Source organism: Macrobrachium nipponense, chromosome 2, assembly GCF_015104395.2.
Source record: "Macrobrachium nipponense isolate FS-2020 chromosome 2, ASM1510439v2, whole genome shotgun sequence".
In the NCBI taxonomy this organism is placed as follows: Eukaryota; Metazoa; Arthropoda; class Malacostraca; order Decapoda; family Palaemonidae; genus Macrobrachium; species Macrobrachium nipponense.
The window spans coordinates 136,351,305-136,372,164 of NC_087201.1; the positions used below are offsets into that span (position 1 = coordinate 136,351,305).

Consider the following 20,860-nt stretch of genomic DNA (forward strand, 5'->3'; position numbering starts at 1 on the left):
ACTTTTAAAAAATGATATTGTTAAGATACAATAAAGTTTTGTACATACTTACCTGGCAGATATATACTTAGCTATAGACTCGTCGTCACCACAGATATTTCAACTCGCGGCACACGCGACAGGTAGGTCAGGTGATCCACCATTCCCGCCGCTGGGTGGCGGGGTCTGGAACTATTCCCGTTTTCTAAGCCATAATTTCTCTTACACCTGTCTCCTGAGGGGAGGCTGGGTGGGCCATTAATCGTATATATCTGCCAGGTAAGTATGTACAAAACTTTATTGTATCTTAACAATATCATTTTTGTACAAGTAACTTACCCAGCAGATATATACTTAGCTGATTGGCACCCTTGGTGGCGGGCAAGAGACAGCTAAAAACAACATAATACTTAACTAAATACATTAAAAAACAGGGAAAAAACAACCTATGTTCTTGGATAACATAATCCATAGTTCCTACCTTATTGGGCTGAAGACTTCATGACTACTGTCGATGAGTCTGCTTGCCTCAAGAGTTTCAACGAGGAATGAACCTATGGTTGAATAACTCTTTGGATCGTGTCAATGGGGGCTAGCCCGCTTACGCGACAGAGCCTATACTGGATCGTACCAATGGGGGCTGACCCACTTACATGGTAGAGCCTTGACCTTTTGTCATATCAATGGAGACTCGCCCTCTTACATGACAGAGTTAAGGTTATTAAACAAATCACAAAGAGCACTGAAGCCAATCCCGATCACCTGACCATGTTAGTCTTATTACAATCTATGAATTGTAAGAGGGTCCCTCCCTCCCTTCGACAATTAACCAATAAAAACAACCACAATAAACAGTAATTTTAAGCCTTAAACTAAATAGGAAGGATTAGCCTCAGCCCCTTCTCCCAGCACTGAATTCGCCGAAACATACGCTCCCAGAGCAAAGCACTTTTCGTACGAAATTTTAACATCTCTTAGGTAATTCGAGGCGAACACCGAATTACATCTAAAACCCAAAAATGTCGAATCTATAAGAGCCTGAAGCGACCATGTTTTGTGAAATGCCATCGACGTAGCTATGGCTCTCACTTCATGAGCTCTCACTCTGAGAACCTTGAAATGCTCTTCTTCGCATTTAAGGTGAGCTTCCCTTATTACATCTTTTATGAAGAATGTAAGGGCGTTCTTAGAAATCGCTCTTTTCGGCTCTCTTACAGAGCACCAAAGACTTTCTTCTGTACCTTTCAGCAACTTCTTCTTCTCCAGGTAGAACTTGAGTGCCCTGACTGGACACAAAGTCCTTTCTAGTTCTCTCCCTGTTAATGAAGATATTCCTTTATCTCAAAGCTTCTTGGCCAAGGCTTTGAGGGATTTTCATTTTTCGCTAAGAAAAAATGGTTGAAAGGAGCAAATCGCTGAATCTTTCTTAAACCCCACTTACCTTCCAAAGCTTGCAACTCGCTCACTCTCTTGGCTGTTGCTAACGCAAAAAAGGAATAAAGACTTTCTTGTTAAGTCCCTAAACGAAGCTGACGTGAGACGGTACGAATTTTTCCGACATTAGGAACTTGAGGACCACATCCAAGTTCCAGCTAGGCTTCTTAATTACATGCTCTTTCGTGGTCTCAAAAGACTTTATAAGGTCATTGAAGATCTTTATTGTTTGTCAGATCTATTCCTCTATGTCGAAAAAACTGAGGCCAGCATACTTCTGTAACCCTTCACTGTTGAAACTGCAAGGTTACAGTCTTTTCTCAAATATAGGATAAAATCTGCGATTTCAGTTACAGAGGTACTGGAGGAGGATATTTTCTTTTCCCTACACCATCTTCTAAACAACTCCCACTTCGACTGATATACTTTAGAAGTGGAGACTCTTCTGGCTCTTGCAATAGCCTTCGCCACTTCTCGTGAAAAGCCCCTTGCTCTGACAAGTCCTTCGACAGTCTGAAGGCGGTCAGACTTAGAGCGGGGAGGTTTTTGTGAAACCTGTCGAAGTGGGGTTGTTTGAGAAGATCGTTCCTTAGTGGAAGCGATCTTGGAAAATCCACTAACCACTCCAGCACCTCTGTGAACCAATCGAGAGCCGGCCAAAAGGGAGCGATGAGGGTCATTCTTGTTCCTTCCGAGCAAGCGAACTTCCTCAACACTTCTCCTACTATCTTGAAAGGAGGGAAGGCGTACTGCGTCCAAGCCCGTCCAATCTAGCAGAAAGCTGTCTACTGCTACTGCTTGAGGATCCGAGATCGGGGAGCAATAGGTTTCTAATCTGTGGTTCTTGTTGGTCGCGAACAGGTCTATATTGGGCCTTCCCCACAGATGCCACAGTGTTGGCAAATCTGAGGATTGAGAGTCCATTCCGTGGGTAGGACTTGATCTTTTCTGCTTAACAGAATCTGCCCGGACATTTTTCTCTCCCTGTACAAACCTTGTGAGGAGAGAGATCTTCCTTTCCTGTGTCCCAAATCAGCAGATCCTTTGCTGATTCGTACAGGGAAAAGGAATGCGTCCCCCCTTGCTTCTTTATATAAGCGAGGGCTGTTGTGTTGTCCGAGTGAAATCTGAATCCCCAGACCTGAGACCTGGTTCCTCGAAATGAACCAAAGCTAGATGAATGGCTGTTAGCTCTTTCTTGTTGATGTGCCAGGACACTTGTTCTCCTTCCCAAATGCCTGACACTTCTTGCGGAAACTCAGGGTCGCTCCCCACCCTGAATCTGAGGCGTCTGCCAAACAACGCTAGGCGCTGGGTTCTGTAAGCGAAGGGAGATTCCTTGGCTTAGTTTCTGGTCCTTGGATCTAACCACCAACGGATATTCTCCTTGATCCGTTTCGAGATTGGAAAAGTCTCTCCCAGATTGTTGGACTTCCAATCCCACTTCTCCTTCAGATAAAATTGAAGGGGTCGTAGGTGAAGTCTTCCTAAGGAAACGAACTGTTCCATCGAGGAGAGGGTCACCAGCAAGCTCATCCATTCCCTCGCGGAAACAATGTTCTTTCCTTAAGAAGACTGACACCTTTTCTAGGCAGCGTTCTCCTACCTTCGAGTCCTTTCCTGGCGAAGGCTACGCTAGAAAATCCCGAGAATCCATCTGGAATCCCCAGGATAGACAATACTTTGCTGGGGAGTCAGCATGGATTTCTCGTGATTTACTAAAAGTCCTAAGGACTTTGTCAACTTTAGAGTCACTAAAAGGTCCTCCAGACATTTTTTCTCCGATTGGGCTCTTATTAGCCAATCGTCCAGATATAACGAGATCCTGATCCCTTCCAGATGTAGCCAATAAGCTACATTCTTCATGATGTCCGTAAAGACTTGAGGGGCAGTCGAAAGTCCGAAGCACATCGCTCGGAACTGGAACACTTTCCCTTGGAACATGAACCTCAGATATTTCCTTGCTGCCGGATGAATTGGCACATGGAAATACGCATCCTGAAGTCCCCAGGGTACACCATCCATCCCCTGGACGAAGAGCAGATAGAACAGAGGAAGACGTCTCCATTGAAAATTTCTTCTTCAAGACAAAGAAATTCAGGGCACTGACGTCTAGAACTGGTCTCCATCCCCCCGTGCTTCGGTACCAGGAATAGCCGATTGTAGAATCCTGGGGACTGGAGATCTTGAACCAGTTCTACCGCTTCCTTGGAAATCATCTGTTCCACTGCTTGCAACATAGCAAGCTTTTCGTACCGGATCCGAGTATCTGGCGGTTAACTCCCTTGGAGTTGTCGTCAAGGGAGGATTTTCCCTGAAGGGGATCAAGTATCCTTTTTTCAGGATAGAGAGGGACCAGGAGTCCGACTCCCTTCTGCGCCCAGACTTTGGCAAAGTGGAGTAGCCTGGCGCCTACCTTCGTCTGGAGGACTTGCTGTTCATCTAGACACTTCCCGAAGGACCTTCTAGATGGTCTACTCTTTCTCTCTGGTCTTCGACCTCTAAGAGAGGCTCTAGAAGAGGAGCCCCCTCGAAAGGGCTGAACAAAAGAGGGTCTCTCTTTCTTCTCTATCGGCACTGCCGGCCTAAACTTCTTGGCTGAGTGCGTGAGGAGATCTTGAGTTGCCTTCTCCGTAAGAGATTTCGAAACTTCTCTAACCGTCTCTTGTGGAAAAAGGTGCGGGATAAAGGCAGCAAAAAGAAGAAGATGTCCTTTGCAAGGGTGATACTGCTCTTGCTAAGAAAGAGCTAAAGACAGATCTCTTCTTCAAAACTCCCGTTCCAAAAAGAGAGGGTCAACTTCTACAGAACCGTCCATGACCGCTCTGTCCAGACAAGCCAGGACGCTCGAAAGTTTTCCTCCATAGAAACAAAGTCCGTGTCCTGAGCTCTCTTCGCTAAAGCTCCTAACGCCCATTCCATAAAGTTGAAGACTTCTAGGGTTTTTAAAGAGGCCCTTTAGAAGGTGGTCCAGCTCACACATGCCCCAAGTCGCCTTAGCAGACAGCAACGACTTCCCCTCCTAGCAGAGTCCACCTAAGGAAGCAAAATCCGCATCCGCGGAAGAAGGCAGGCCTAACCCCATCGGCTCTTTGGTCTCGTACCACCTTCCTGGTTTGCCTGTTAACTTGGAAGGAGGGCAGGAAAAAACTGTCTTGCCCGCTTCCCTTCTGGAAGTCAACCACTCTGAAAAAGTTTTCAATGCCTTTTCATACAAAGAGCGGGGCGCATCTTAACGAAGGAAGACGATTTGAGAGCTTTAGTGCTGGACATCAACGATCCTGGTGAAGGAGGGTCCGCAGGATGAAGGGAGTCTCCGAACTCCTTTAGCAGCAAAAGAGAAAGTCTCTTGTAGTCCGAAACTGCTACATCTACAGGCTCTTCATCTTCCGATACCTGGGTCCAACTGATCTACAGAAGGAGATCGTTTTGGAGTGATCTGGCTCTTCCCGGGAGAAGAACTCCTTTCCCGAGAAGGGGAGCGCGGAACATTAGCCCTCCTATACGAAGAGTGAGGCTCCTGTCTGTCGGCAACACTCTTGTGCCTACTAGACTCTTGTTGTCTAGGTTCGTCGGGTTCGTGGCGCTTGCTAGGCTCCTGGCGTCCTGATTCAGGGCGCTTGAAAAGATCCCCGCGTCCTGATTCCTGACGCTTAACAGGCTCTTGGCGCCCTAACACTTGACGCCTAACGTACTCCTGCGTCCTGTTTTCTGGCGTACTAACTCCTGGCGCCCTGACTCCTGACGCCCTGACTCCTGGCGCCCTGACTCCTGGCGCCCTGACTCCTGGCGCCCTGACTCCTGGCGCCCTGACTCCTGGCGTCCTGGTTCAAAGCGTCCTGATTCCTGCCTTCTAGCAGAATCCTGACGTCCTGAATCCAGCGTTCTAAGAGGCTCTTGACGTCCTTTCTTGCGTCTTGCTGCCTCTTTGCGTCTGTCTGGTTGTTCCTGGTCCTGAAGACCCAAGGGATCCTGATACCTAAATATCGGTTTTTCCGGTTCCTGTATCTAAACCGATCGAGACTTCTGCTCTATGCGCTGTGTCTAAGAGGGCGCTTCGGGGAAGCCAGCCTATAGGGCGGAAAGGGCTCTTCTCTCAGGAGAACAACTATCCGACGAGTCCCTTGACGAAGGCGATAAACGCCCTGGAGAACGTGAGAGTTCTCTCCTGTACGAAGAAGGACGCTTAGCGGCACTCTTAAAGGGAGCGAGACATCCTTCCTCCTTGTAGAGTCCTTAGCAAAAGAGCCTACGAGCGACGCTAACTGCTCTTGCAGATTAACCAAAAAACTTCTTGGTCGGATCCTGAAGAGCAGGCTCCTCTTGTCTAGTCCTCTTAGGTCCCGAAGGCCAATCCTCGGGAAAACGCTCTGGGCTGGAGTCAGCAGCGTCTCCTTAGGCGCCTTCCAGGCTCTCTTCAAAGGGGCGCGAACGGGAGCCGAACTCCCCAATCTCGTTTAGGAGAGGAAGAGTCTGAGGCCGAAAAACACTCCTTTAGGACGCCTTTTCTGCGGCAATCCGAGGCAGCCTGGGACTTAACAACAGGATCTGCCGAAGGGACGCCTGACCGTTGGGGATGTTCTGCATCCTCCCTGCGGCTTTCGACATTCCTCCTCCCCTGGTCCTGGGAGTTTGGAAGAGGTCTAGGCCTAGGAGCAATGAGGAACCGGTCAGACGCCCCCTCCACTGCACTGGGGACACTGCACAAGTCACTATCACCACTCTTACCTTGGTTTAGAGCTCGTAGCTGAGCTTGAAGTTTCTTAATTGAAGCTTTTACATTTTCCCTCTCTGATGAAGAATCTTTGGATTCAGAACAGGGAGAAGCAGCTGAGGCTAAGGGAAAATTGTTAGATGGAGAGTTAATTTCTTGTTCTAAGGAGCAAGATCTACTAGATGACCTAGCTGAAGCCTTCCTCACTCTATCTCTCTCAAGCTTCCTAACATATGATGATAATTCCTTCCATTCAAGCTCCGTAAGGTTCTCGCATTCCACACAGGTGTTAATAAAAGAACATTCATTCTCCCTGCATTTAGCGCAAATACTATGCGGATCTAATGCCGATTTAGGCAGCCTAACCTTACAGTCTTCCCTACTGCAAACTCTAAACATAGGTGAAGCCTTAGCGTCAGACATCGTGAAAGAGTAGTCAAAACCAAAGTCGAAAAACAGTCCACAATAAGCGTATGCCAAGCCAGAGAAAAAACAGAATACGTCACCAAAAAACCAATCCAAATTCTCGGCAAACGAGTTGAAATCCAAGATGGAGGAACGAACAATAGGTGTTGTCCGTTCAACCGACAGAGAAATTATGGCTTAGAAAACGGGAATAGTTCCAGACCCCGCCACCAGCGGCGGAATGGTGGATCACCTGACCTACCTGTCGCGTGTGCCGCGAGTTTTGAAATTCTGTCGGGACGACCGAGTCTATAGCTAAGTATATATCTGCTGGGTAAGTTACTTGTACAAAAATGACAAACTTTTAATCAACTTGTATTTTTCATAATTAACAAACCTGAGGTCTCTATTTAATGGGATTTTCTCAAGTGCTTGGCTGGAGTCTGGTTAAAAACAGCACAAGGTTTTCATAGCAACAGAAAATAGCCAATTGGGACAGAGGTAAGCAGAGCCTGACCTGGATTCCCCTTTAGATGATGCTGCAGTTCTCTCTTTAACCGTCTTCTCGCAAGATAAGCATACTGCCTTTCTCTTGCTATGAAGCCGGTTTATACGCACTTCCTTTACCAAAAATACAGCACTAATGTATTCTTACCAACAGGACTGTCTGTGGAGCAACAGGTTTAGCTAATTCAGCAACCTCCTGCAAACATATCCTGACTGAAAGATTGAATCTGCCTTTAATAATACTGCCAAGATGTAGTCAGTGGTATTTGAGCAGTTAGACTGTTCATTCAATGGATAACGAGGATGTGAAAACCAAGGCTATGCTTCATAAAATTGATCTTGACACTTAATAAATTATGAGTATATATAAATATAATATATGTTAATATATATATATATATATAGATATATATATATATATATATATATATATATGTATATATATACATATTATTATATATATATATATATATATATATATATGTGTGTGTGTTTAATGTAGTTATTAACACGAAGAACCACCAAGAAAGACATACCTCTATAAGTGTGACAGTACCTTTGGGGGAAAGACATGGTATGCAAGCAAGAAAATACGTACTGTTTCTCCGATTTAGCCTTCGGTTCTTCAGATTAAATTACATTAGGAAGTAGGCATCCCTGTATCTCACTCTAAGATTTAGCCCATGCAGCAGGTTCTGGTAGGGTCCAGGAGGAATGAAGCCCCCATTCAAAGTAGGGTGCAGTGTCCTAATCAATGCCAGTGTGCATTCATGTATGTCATGTTTCTGCATTCCCCAACCCAACCAGCAACTTCCAAATGTGATCCTCTACCTATATTATTATTAAACATAAGGTCATGTAATGGGTTAACCACCAATTTCCTATGGGAATAAATGTCAAATATCAAAATGTAGCTTAGACTTATTACAGGCAGTCCCCAGTTATCAGAGGGGTTCAGTTCCTGAGGTGGTGCTGATAAGCGATAACCGCCATTAACCGAAACACTGGCATTTACGGGGCCATAATGCTGCTTATGGCACCTCTTTTAGGTATGTTATGGCGCTGGAAGAGCGCCATAAAACCGGATCGCCGATAACCAGGGACTACCTGTATATAATTTCACTTAAAACACAAAGCTTGGAAGTACTGTAATTTATACAAATTTTGCTAGAGGGTCTATTAAAATGACAAATTTTTATTCAATTTGTATTTTTCACAGCTAACAAACTTGAAGTTTTAACAATAGGATAATCCTTAGCACCAGCTGGAAACCAGTTAAAACAATAAAAGATTGTAAAGCAAGGAATCTGTGGCAATTGGCAACTCGTGTGTATAAAAGGTGGAAGCTGGTCACTGACTGGGCTTGGAACCTCGTGACATGTTAGTCTTTCTTCTAACCCAGGATATGAGAGGGGCAGCTAGAGTTGGGCAGTTAACGTTAAGACCTCAGGTTTGTAAGCTTTGAAAAATAAAAATTGATTAAAAATTTGTCATTTGTTCATACATGGAACAAACCTTCGGTCTTAACAATAGGACAGACTTATACATATACTTGGAGGGAGGTACAAGTAACCCAACCAGGCTGAGGGTTCAGCCCACCTGACCACACTTTCTAGAAAAACAAGTTCTAAAGAAGGGGTCTAAGCCCATGAGTACATATCTAAAAACTCAGCCTGCTGTAATTAAACAAAATGAGACACGTCCAAATTCATTGCATTCCTGGAAGGTAAAGAGAACTCTGTCCACACAAAAAACCATGTAGGCCACAGGCGTTTGTTACCACTACTCCCTATCCTTGCCAAAGAGAGGAGTAAATGCTACTGAGAAGCAGATTTATCTACTGAAAATACTAACTGCAACCAGTATGGCTGCCACACTCACCTATATCAGACCAGTTCCAGTGTATGACGTGTCTATTCTTCAACCCACCCGTAAGAAGAAAGAAAAAAAAGAGAAAGGATCGAATCGGCCCTGAAAAGAACTCCGAAGAGAAAATTAAAAGAGGATTTGAAATACACAGAAATCATGCTCTGCTGTGTTCATGGTGGTAAGAAAAACTACCTAAGTTGCTCCTCTGGTAAACGGCCAAATCAATCGTAAATAATTGCAGCTGACGGAGAAGACGATAGAAGTTACCAGCTAGTGAAATGGCAAAATTAAACAAAATTTCAGCACTATTCCATTAAAATTGGAATAGTTTTGTTTTCGTAGCACAAAAAAGTGGGACAAAATTCACAAAAGCAAACAAGGGGGGGGGGGGGGGGGTGGGGGGGGGGGGACATTTTAATAACTTTAAAAAAAGTGTTACAGATGTTCAAAAAGTGGAACTCTGGTCATATAATACAGTAAGATTAGCAAACTGGTAAACGGATACAGCTAACTCCGTACCTACAGCAAGTCAAGAGCGCAATACAGCACCACTAGCAGAATCTGCTGTACCCCCACCATACTATGTTATTTGTACGGCAGGAAGTCTGAAATTGATGCATGCGCAATTCACTGCCGTACCAATATCTACCGCGATCGGGATACGGCTGCCGTACCAATATCCTGTGCCTAATAAATTCATGTAATTCATAACCTTACACTGATGTTCAACTATTTATTTCAAAATTATCCAGCGCACCCTTCTCCTTTCCTCCCAAAAAATCACGAGTTTCCTTGGACTCAAGGGCGATTGTCATCATCGTTTAAGATTGTTGTGAAGAAAATGTCCCAGCGTCTATGGGTAAGAGTGGTGTGCGGATTTAGCACAGGAAATGGAAAGTTTATTGACACAAGTGACTCCGTAAACATTGAGATGGCATCAATCTTCTATACGTAAGGCGTTATAAGAAAAAATTTTGAAAGCGTCATGGAGGTAAGTTTGCACTGTACATGGCTAAACTTTCATCAGGCTAACCTCTGTTTAATCTTAAATTGTGACATTACTTTGTACTTTGGGAGAAAACTCTTATTTCGAGAGGAAAGTAGAGGTCTCGAGGTGTTGCTCCCATGACCTAGGGTAAAAAACCGCAGGGTACAGAGTGGACCATGTACGATCAGCGTGAACAATCCCAAAAAATGTACATTATAACGCGTCCTGACATCAGAGATGGGCATCAGTCGCGACTTGTTGTTGGTGAGAAATGGAGCTAAAGACCTCTACTCTCCTTTCGAAGTAAGTATTTTCTCCAAAGTTAGAAATTAAGGCCAAATTTTAAGATTTAAACAGAGGGTAGTGAAAAGGGTGTCAAACGTAGTGCAAATCTCACCAAAACGCGTTCAACATTTGTACTTACAACTCGAAATATTTAGAAGATTGACGCCATTTCGATGTTTACAGAGTCGCTTGTGTCAATAAACTAACCATTTCCTGTGATAAATCCACACACCACTTGTACCCACAGACGCTGGGGCACTTTCATCACAACAATTGGAAAACTTTCCCTCACCGAGTAAACAACTGTTTTGGTAGAAGACGACGACGAAGATTGCACTTCGATAATTTTTTTAAATAAATAGTAAAACATCAATATTTTACATATTTACGATGATTAATTTGAAAATATTCGTTATTGAAAAAGTAACTCGATTCTGACTCAAATTTAAGTAATTATTTTTTGGAATTAGAACGTTCTTTTAAGTCCTGTATTATGAAATCACGACATCTTGACTTTCGTACCTATTGTAAATAATTGCTTTACTCAACTTTCTTGCAGAACAGTTTACCAGTTATTCATGCAGATTATCAGCTCTTCATGTAATTGGTATATAATCGTAATGCACATATATCTTTATTATTTACTTTTTGGATATATGAAGATGTTTTACTGCCGGATTATCGCTGTAGTGTGACGCAATCGTTTTCGGTCCCTGGGCCTCTGTTTTCACACCATAAGAAATTATGGGGCCGAATTTGCAATGACCAGAAAGTCGTTAAAAGAGGAAAGTTAGCACTGAGGGGCATATGTTTTGATTGAGAAAAATACAAATTTATTCAATAGCTAGCTTGTAAAAAATACTTGATTACAAAAAACTTGATTGACAACTAAGCAGCATACCTACTATGGGTTTCAGAGACAGTGCAAGCACGTTTCTGGGCAATAGTACCTATTTCTGTAACGAACACTCGTATCAGAACGAGATTTTGCTATGGTGCATTACACCCAGTGCCGTAATTTATAAGTGTATCATGAATCACTAATCGTAAAGAACAACGACACTTGTCCTTGTACCAAGAGACAAAAACTCCATTATACAGAAATGGATACGAACACGCGTATAAAGCTCCACCTACCCTCTCCCCCCCCTCCACCCCTTTCCTTCTTCGTTCCTTCGCCTTCCTTTCTCTTCTCTCCTCTCCTCCCTCTCTCTCTCTCTTCTCTCTCTCTCTCTCTCTCTCTGTTGCCATTCGGTATGTGTTGACCCTCCAAACTGGGTATAAGACTACACACAAAACGTTGAAATTGGTGAAATTAGGTTATGTATTGGAAGTATATATACATAAAATATTAAAGCAATTTTATCATTATTGCATTACTATGACAACTAGAATTCATGGAAACAGTTTATAATAATGAATCGGCATATGTGTGAAGCCTCCACTAATGTGGCAACGATGATTTTGCCATTCTAAGCATGCAAACATTAATTTATTTCTGGCATACGGTTATTAGAGAAATTCAAAATACTAATATAGACTGAAATCAATGAAAAGTGCTAGCAAAAACAAAAAGCAAAAAAAAAAAATATGTATATAATCCACTTATCCATAGTCGTCCTCTATGGTTTTCGGCAGCCAGATGTACGAAAACGTTAAGAAACATTTGATTGTATCTACTTTAGAAATATCTGTAATTTTTCGGGGTAATTTGGTTGCAAAAAAGGGATAATATAGATGAATTAAATAAAAAAATTTATATAACAAAGTAAATTTGAACTAAATGACGAGTAAAGTAAACAATTTAGGGAATAAAACTTTGCAGTTTCGTCGTCTGCTGTTCGTAACTGTGTTTGTGGCGCGCGCGCTTAGGAACCAGGAACAGCAACTTGTTTAAAGTGCAATGTGGAGTGAATTGAGACCAAAATGTGTATAATAACAATCAAATAAGCACTGTGGAGTTTCAGTTGTGATGGCAGTAAGGATAAAAACCACTGATTACAAGGTAAGAATGAATTCAGTTCAAACCATAACCCCGGGAATAACAAGTTTCATACTTTCAGTAATATAGGCAACAAAATGTTGTTTTATTGTGCTGATTACAACTGCAATCTTGAGTAAGATCAATAAACGTTACATACATACGCTAACATTGTTCAAATGATTGCTGGGAAGGGTGGGAAAGATGATTTTCGTCACTGATCAGAACCTGTACATCCCACGGTGGCCGCCATATTGGATTTTAAAACTGCCTTGAAAACATATTTTACGAAGAGCGTCACATGCTTATTTTAGTTCGTATGGGGCTTTCATATATCACATTATGTTGACGAAACTTCAATCTTTTGAATGGTATGCTTGGAGTTGTAATTGTATTCTTATTTCACCATTTAAATATCGAGTGAATAAGATCTGCCCACCGTGATAAGGGTTGGTAGTCGCTGGTTTTTCCCCCTATGACTCGTGACTGGTGCCCATCTCCGGTGCCATAATGTGTTAAAGTACTTTTTCTGGAGGGTGGGTCAACGAGCGGGCAAAACTGGTCCAGATAGTTCACTCGGTTGTTTACCCTACGGGATGAAAGGCCCACGACTTGGTTTGGCCACGGCGTCCTAAGTTAGGGTAGAACACCACGGCAGGCCAACCCTCATCACGGTGGACGGGTCTTATTCACTCGATATTTAATTGGTGAAACAAGAATACAATTGCAACTCTAAGCATACCATTTAAAAGACTGAAGTTTTGTCAACATAATGTGATATATGAAAGCCCCATACGAACTAAAATAAGCATGTGAGCTCTTCGTAAAATATGTTTTCAAGGCAGTTTTGAAATCCAATATGGCGGCTACGTTTTGCATGGACGGTTCTCATCAGTGACGGCCACCATCTTTCCCCAGCCTTCCCAGCACTCATTTGAACAATGTTAGCGTATATATGTAACGTTTATTGATCTTACTCAAGATTGCAGTTGTAATCAGCACAATAAAACAACATTTTGTTGCCTATATTAGTGAAAGTATGAAACTTATTCCCGGGGTTATGGTTGGAACTGAATTTCATTCTTACCTTGTAATCGGTGGTTTTTATCCTTACTGCCATCACAACTGAAACTCCACAGTGCTTATTTGATTGTTATTATACACATTTTGGTTTTAATTCACTCCACAGTGCACTTGAACCACGCTGTGGTTCCTGGTTCCTAAGCACTCACTCCGCAAACACAGTTACGAGCAGCAGGCAACAACACTGATTATGAGATGCAAAGCTTTATTCCCTTAATTGTTTACTTTACTCAATATTTAGTTTAACTTTACTTCAAAATGTTTATTTAATTCATGTCTATTATCCCTTTTTTGCAACCAAATTAACCCCCAAAATTACAAATGTTTCGGATGTATACTTACGAGCAGACGACGTGAGGAAAAATGACTCATCGTTGCCAATCTAGTGGAGCGTCACACATACGCCGATGCATTTACAAAATGTTTCGATGAATTCTAGTTATCATAGTAATGCAGTAATGATAAAATTGCTGTAATATGTACGTATATATAATACAAATAGATACGCTAATTTCACTTATTTCCCCGGTTTTGTGTAAGTCTTATACCTAGTTTGGAGGGTAAACACATACCAATTGACAACACTGATAAACAATTGAAGAGCGCAAAACGCCGCAAAGAATGCCGTAATCCCCTTGAATAAGTGCTGGTAAGAGGTTGGTTTACGATTGTTGTGATGAAAGTGCCCCAGCGTCTATGGGTACAAGTGGTGTGCAGATTTAGCACAGGAAATGGGAAGTTTGTTGACACAAGCGACTCCGTAAACATCAAGATGGCGTCAATCTTCGAAACATTTTTAGGCTAGTTGTAAGTAAAAATTTCTAAAGCGTTTTGGTGAGATTTCCACTGCCGTAGCCACCCTTTTCACTACCCTCTGTTTAAATCTTAAAATTTGGCCTTAATTTCTAACTTTGGAGAAAATACTTACTTCGAAAGAAGAGTAGGTCTTTAGCTCCGTTTCTCACCAACAACAAGTCGCGACTGATGCCCATCTCCGGTGTCAGGACGCGTTATATTGTACTTTTTCAGAAGGTGGCAAGCGTTGATTGTAGGTGGCCTGTTTGGCCTGCTGTGATGTTTTACCCTAAGTTAGGAAGGCAAGGTCTGGTTAGGTCAGGACACTGTAGCCTAGTATTCGTGGAAAGGTTAAGATCTGTCACGCCTACCCGTCTCCATACCCTGCATCCGCTCTGATATGGGTTAGCCTACCATACACTGAATGAAATGTTATTCAATACACGTGAATTTGGGAAATAGTTTATAACGAATTTTGTCATAGACTGGGCTTAGCCTTAAGATGTAAACAATGTCACTGTCAAATCCTGTGCCACGATTTACTTTAGTTTCAAATAGTTTAAGGAAGCATTTATACACATATTGAAGTACATACAATATCTTACCTCTATGGAGTTTCCTATTTCTGTCATATTTTTTTACATAAAAGCAATGGCTGCATCGTAATTTATTTAATAATCGTCATTTTCTTGGCTCTTCCTCGGAAGTTTGTTTTCATTTTTCCCACTGACGATGTCCAGAAGCCCCTGGTTGGCTGAGCTCCTATCCTCTGCCCAATCAGAATCCAGGTTTCTTTCAAATTTGAGCGATCTGATTGGATGATTGTTTCTCATTCTAGTAATTTCTACCAATCGCGTGAGACGTAACTAATCGATGTCCGGGCTTTGTTAGACTCGTTTCCCATCACAGGGTGCACGTATGTATTCTGAAATTTAACCTTTAGTCCTCTGTGGTTGAGATGAGGATTTCTTCGATATGACAGCGCCATAAAGATATTCTTTGTAGGTTTGCTTGTGATTGCTTGAAACTTAGTGGAGAAGTAACCAAAATATTAACAGAAAATATGTATGCAGTGTTATATTAATAACCAAACTTTCGATAGAATGAACACGTGTACTTGTGCTCGGCTATAATCCGCAGGTGACTCATGAGTGACAGACCTTTTTTTTATGAAAGATAATACTTTAAAAAAAACACCTATACTATTTGAGTAGAGGAAATTCCCGAAGAATAAAATATGAAAACAAATTTTATGCATAAGAAATTTAATGCTTTAACTGCCTGTATAAATTGCTATAAATTGTAGTACTTCATGTGGATATAAATACGGTGCCAGGGGCAAGATTGTCATCTTTGGGAGATCAGTGCGAACTTATATACAACTCATTCTTAGTGACTGGAGAAGTATGGATAAAACCAATTCGAGACAGATAATTCATGAAGACGTGGCGTTCAGCACATAACTAATCCATCAAGATGTAGGAAAATTTATCTGAAAGTATATATTATCAATGTGGTATAATCATTCACCAAAGTATTTTATGATGATTTATTCGAATTCTTAGGTCACATTTGCATTTGTTTACTTTATTCTTGACCCACTCCTTCAAAGTAGATGCTCTGTGAGACCGCATATCGGAAAAAAAGAGATACTTTCCTGATTATGTTGTCACTACTGTACTAACAACCACTAAGTATAAATTGTTGAAGTTAAACTTGTGGCAGATTTTTCAAAGGAAGGCATCTCATGTCCATCGAATCAGTAATCTAACCCACTGACGAAATTATTAGAACTTATTACTTTAACGTAAGCTCATCTGAGTATTTCTTTGTGATGTTCTTCATTGATTTGATCACTAGCAAATCGTTTACTGAATTCTACTTTTCGTGAGCCCTGAGCTCACACATCTATTATTTTTTCTTTTATAAAATCAGACGTTCACTCATGCCTTCATTAAGTTTCAAATGTCTTATTTCCATCCATTTCTTGATATCACTCAGTTTCTCCTCAGTGTTACCTCACCAGGATGTCAAGTATAATTGGCAGTCTTCGGAACCTTGAATATCTCATGTCTTATTTCCCACAGACTAAATGGTTATGAAGCCACATTTCATTTGTGACTGTATTTAAAAATCAGAAAACTTAGTAAGTTCTCTTTATAATGATTTAATACTCCTGAAATGTACTGATAGAAAATCATTGTAGCCTACTATGTGGTTTGCCTGATCGAGAGAGGAAATAAAGTTTCACTTTAGAGTATGAATAAAACCTACCAATATTTCTGCTCTTGTACAGTTTTATTATAGCTACAACAAAAACGTAAAAAAACAGTTTTCACATCAGTGTTTCGAACAAAATATATTGATGATGAAGTAGATGTAATTAGAGACAGAGAAGAAATTGGAATATCCTGAGTATGCATTAAACACGGAAGATTATTTTTTGTTAACATAATCATTGCAGAAAAACATAACACTACACAGTGATCACTTTAAGATATTATTCTTTTCTAGGAACATTTCAGAGTTAAAGTGCCAATTCCCATTTATTCAGTTATAGGCTACAATGAGAAACGCAAACATGGAGAACTATCCTGGCATTTCTATACGTTGATTATGCAATATCCCATGTAACTTTCATGTCAGTATATTGAACCGGAAAATCCCTGGAGAAGTGAACATAAAACATGAACAGAAGTATTAGAAATGCTCAGAATCCCAATGCAAGTTTCTTTCATTTTTTGTAAACCAATTCTGTTCTCGATGTGGTAAGTGCAAAGTTGCTAGCTTGTTCTAAAATATGAATCTAGTCTTATGAAAGAAAACATTTCGTATTTACTAAATATAAGCCTAGGAAAATATATAGTTATATATTTATTTTATGAAGAAAAATGTAAAACTTAAAGATTTTAAGGGTGTAGCTTGCTTGGCATAAATAACAGAGGTGTGCGTTAACTTAACTTGGAAAACAATTTCTAGTATTTTTTCACTAGTCTGTATTTTCGTCTGTCCTGTCCCCCAGTATATATATATATATATATATATATATATATATATATATATATATATATATGATATTGATATGAACTGTACGAACTAAACAGGAATTCAAATGTTACAAAAGTAGAAGTAACAGTAGTATAATTAAGTATTTGCATACAAAAGAACATCACTGCGATCTTCGGCGCCTGCAAGTAGATGCCTCCACCTGATACCCTGGGAAAAAAAATGTGTATATATATATATATATATATATATATATTATATATATATATATATATATATATATATATATTATACATAATTGCTTTATCAATTAAAGAAATGCAGGTGCTTGATATTGTTTGTGGAATTAACCTGTTAGTTCAGAGGGACTTAAAACTGTTTGTTTGCTTTTATACCGGGGAACTATCCTTGTATTCCTTGGAAAACATGCAGCCGGCGCCCATGACTACGATGTGACACTGTCTAGCACAGGATTCTTTTAATTCTCTTTACTATAAAATACTAAAACAATTTTGCGCTTGTAGATGTTCATTCGCATCAGAGAGGCTAAAGCCGCTTGTAAATCTTAATCTTGACCGTGATTTACAAAACTTTACTTTCCACGCAAGAGCATTTTAATGTACAATCTCTTTTGGCAAATACATGTTCTGTTTAGCTTGTCTCGTTTAGATAATAATAATAATAATAATAATAATAATAATAATAATAATAATAATAATAATAATAATAATAATAATATAATAATAATAATAATATAGTGCCTCTCAAATTTACCTTGAGTGATTAGTACTATTTTTTCGTGTTTAGGCAAAGTTGCACTCGTCTTTCAGAAGGCGGTTAAAGCGACTATGAATGAATCGCCCAAGTGTCTTATCTTATCCCATTCATTCTCGCTTGAATCATTGGTTTTGCTCACTCAGCGGTACCAACATATGGGGATCTCGTCATTTTGCTGCGCTGTCAACCGCTTCTAAAACACTAAGAACGTAGGCGTAAGCATATCGTGTACTTCATTCATTCGTCAGATCTTGCTTCCATTTTTTATCATCATTTTACTTTCGATTTATGATGTACACTAAACTGCATTTTGTTAAATAAATATATTTTCAAGTTCTTTCTTTAATATATTTTTTTTTTCTTTTTGCTCGTTCGCACAATCGATTTCTTTTAGATTTTGTGGTAATATAAACTTTGGGAAAGTAAATCCACAGTAGCATGCCTGTTTGATTTTGTTATTTAAAATACATACAGCAGAAAGCTTTCGATGACCTGCACGTGATTATGAGGTTTTTTGAAAATAAACTTTACTAAGTTGGACTGGAATGTGCTCGAGTTTCATAATAATCTTAGCTAAAGAAATATATCATGTATGGAAACCTTTCCATTTTTATTATTCTTGCTCTTGTATAACATCTAAGTATTTCCTATATAAAGGATTCACAAGCTTCTCAAATACAACACTAAATGCAACATTTGTATGGCTACTCCATATGAACAGGGTTCATCTTCTGAATAACAATGATATAACATAGTCTCGATGCTCTAGAATGAAGTCTTCATTTACCCTGGTTTTTCAGGGAACGAAAGTTTTAAAAAATCATATAAAAACTGTAACTTAAGAACAGGAGTTGTTCATGTAAAGACAGGAAGAACTAGATAAGAATATCAGAAGATACTTCACACCAAATCATCGACAGGAGTCAGCAGAGTTTAGTGATAAATTAATTATCTTTCTTCTGTTGTTCTTACTATAACAGTCACTTAGATAAAGTCCTTGATCTTAGTGTTCTCTCTCTCTCTCTCTCCCTCTCTCCAGTTAGATTTTTGTTCACATCTTACTGACCCTTGAAGCGCAATAAACAAAAATGTTAATAATTCAAACAGAAAATTCGCGCTGCGAATTGTCTCCGTCTACGAAATCAGTCTGAGAAACAATACGGTTGTCCCTTTAAAGTTAGCAGACTCAGAAGAATAAATAAAGAGAACTGTTAACAATTTAAGCAGAAAATTCGCGCTGCGAATCACCCTGAGGAACAATACGGTTGTCCCTTTTAAAGTGGTAGACTCAGAAGCATAGATAAAACTTTTTAACTTCGTTAGTAAACAAAACGAGCTTTCCCAGAAGTCGCTACACGCATGTGCAATCAGGAATCCTCCCCATCAAGTTCAAGGGATGACATGAGATACGATATTTCAATTCTGAGACGTTAGGAGAATACATGATTGTACTCTCTTTATTATTTACTCTGACATGTGGTGCCTGTGCTCTTTTTGACCATGATGAATGGTTTTAAGAAGTTAATGATTTTTTTTTTTTTTTTTTTTTTTTTTTTTTTTTTTTTTTTTTTTTTTTTTTTTTTTTTTTTTTTTTTTTTTTTTTTTTTAACTGGTGAGTAGATCGCTCTTGTAACTTTTAATAGGAAATAAACCATCCTTTCGAGTTCAGTCGTTCGTAAATTACATGACATTGTTACCGATACTGAAACTGGAGAAGAAAGAGATTGCATTTTTTTTCTTTAGATGCTGGGCCGATTTTTATATCCTAATTCCCTCTGATTTTTAAACATGAAGCCCCCAAGAACTTAACGGTATACTCTTAAGTGGCAACTAGATAAACAATTTTCCTTATAATTCTGTCCCTCTCGAGTTATGAATATAATGGTTAAATACCTTTACAGTTATTTTTATGTCGTTGCCAAAACACATTTTCTGTTCTTTTCCCCTTGTTGTTGTTTAGTTTCCTTAATCTACTGATATTTTCATACATATTTTTTCTTATTTTCACATCTAATGTGAAATTATCAGCCAGTTGTTTGTCTATTCGTTGTTGCCAGTCTTCGAATGGTGTACTCAGGACCTGGGTGTACCATGAGCTGTAAATAAGTATTTTTCTACTGTAGCACGCAAATAATTTGGGTTACTTCTGCACTATCGTACCTTGTTAGGAAATTATCTTGTTCGTCGACCGTTTACTAGTCTCTCATCCGGCAAGTTTGTTCTTAGCTGCGAGGGAGCAATTAAAAAAAAAAAAAGAAATATACTACATGGACAAAGGGATTTTATCCATTTTGGAATATATGTCAATTCAGCAATAAGTTTTAAAAGATATGAGAGTCGATTTTCAAACTATATGATGAAAACGCAAAACGGAGTTTATGCACATCGCTTGGCGCGGCCTCCCGTTTCTCGACGTCACTAGAGTGCTCTTCTCGGCGTGCAGTACGAGCAATGCCAAGGTCTAAACCAGAGTCTGGTCTAAACCAGAGTTAAAATAACAGGGTCTGCTCACAAGGCGGTACTAAAACCTATCCCCGCCCCTTGTGAAACGTCATCAGTTACAGAAGGACCATATCTTTATGAAACTATACTTACGATAACATTTTCATATAACTATTTTTGCGATGGCGTTTTTTATATAAATTTTCCTTTTATTGCATGTTGCCATATACTGCGTTAAAGTACAAAGAATGCTCTTTCAAATGATATATAGCACATTACAATTACGATTACTTTCAAATCCATAAGCACGCACAGAAAAAATTATCTCCGCACACAAAAATGTGCAATTACTTCATCCGTCAACCTACATACATTCACGTTTCGTAGCCTAGCTGACTAAGGGATGATGATAGAAAGAAACTGAAAGATGGATTAGAAAGCTGATAAAATTTACAAAAATTGATAGGTGTTCTCTGAAATTTTCGAGGAATTCTAGGTCAAAGACGGACCAAAATTTTTTAATTTTATGTAAATATTTACCACATTTTTCTGACATAATTTTTCATCTTATTACGTTTTGCCACATACCATGTAA

The 20,860-nt window shown here is 39.9% G+C and overlaps 1 protein-coding gene across 1 annotated transcript in view; it reads right to left on the reverse strand.

The window, feature by feature from the left end:
* The window catches only part of LOC135221022 (serine/threonine-protein kinase PLK4-like), a 121,632-nt gene extending 106,513 nt beyond the window's left edge, over positions 1-15,119 (reverse strand). Inside the window, exon 1 of the mRNA XM_064258743.1 lies at positions 14,646-15,119. Coding sequence (XP_064114813.1) covers positions 14,646-14,672 — 27 coding nt within the window. The 5' untranslated portion in view covers positions 14,673-15,119. The remainder of the gene's footprint in view (positions 1-14,645) is intronic.
* Between the last annotated feature and the right edge of the window lie 5,741 nt (positions 15,120-20,860).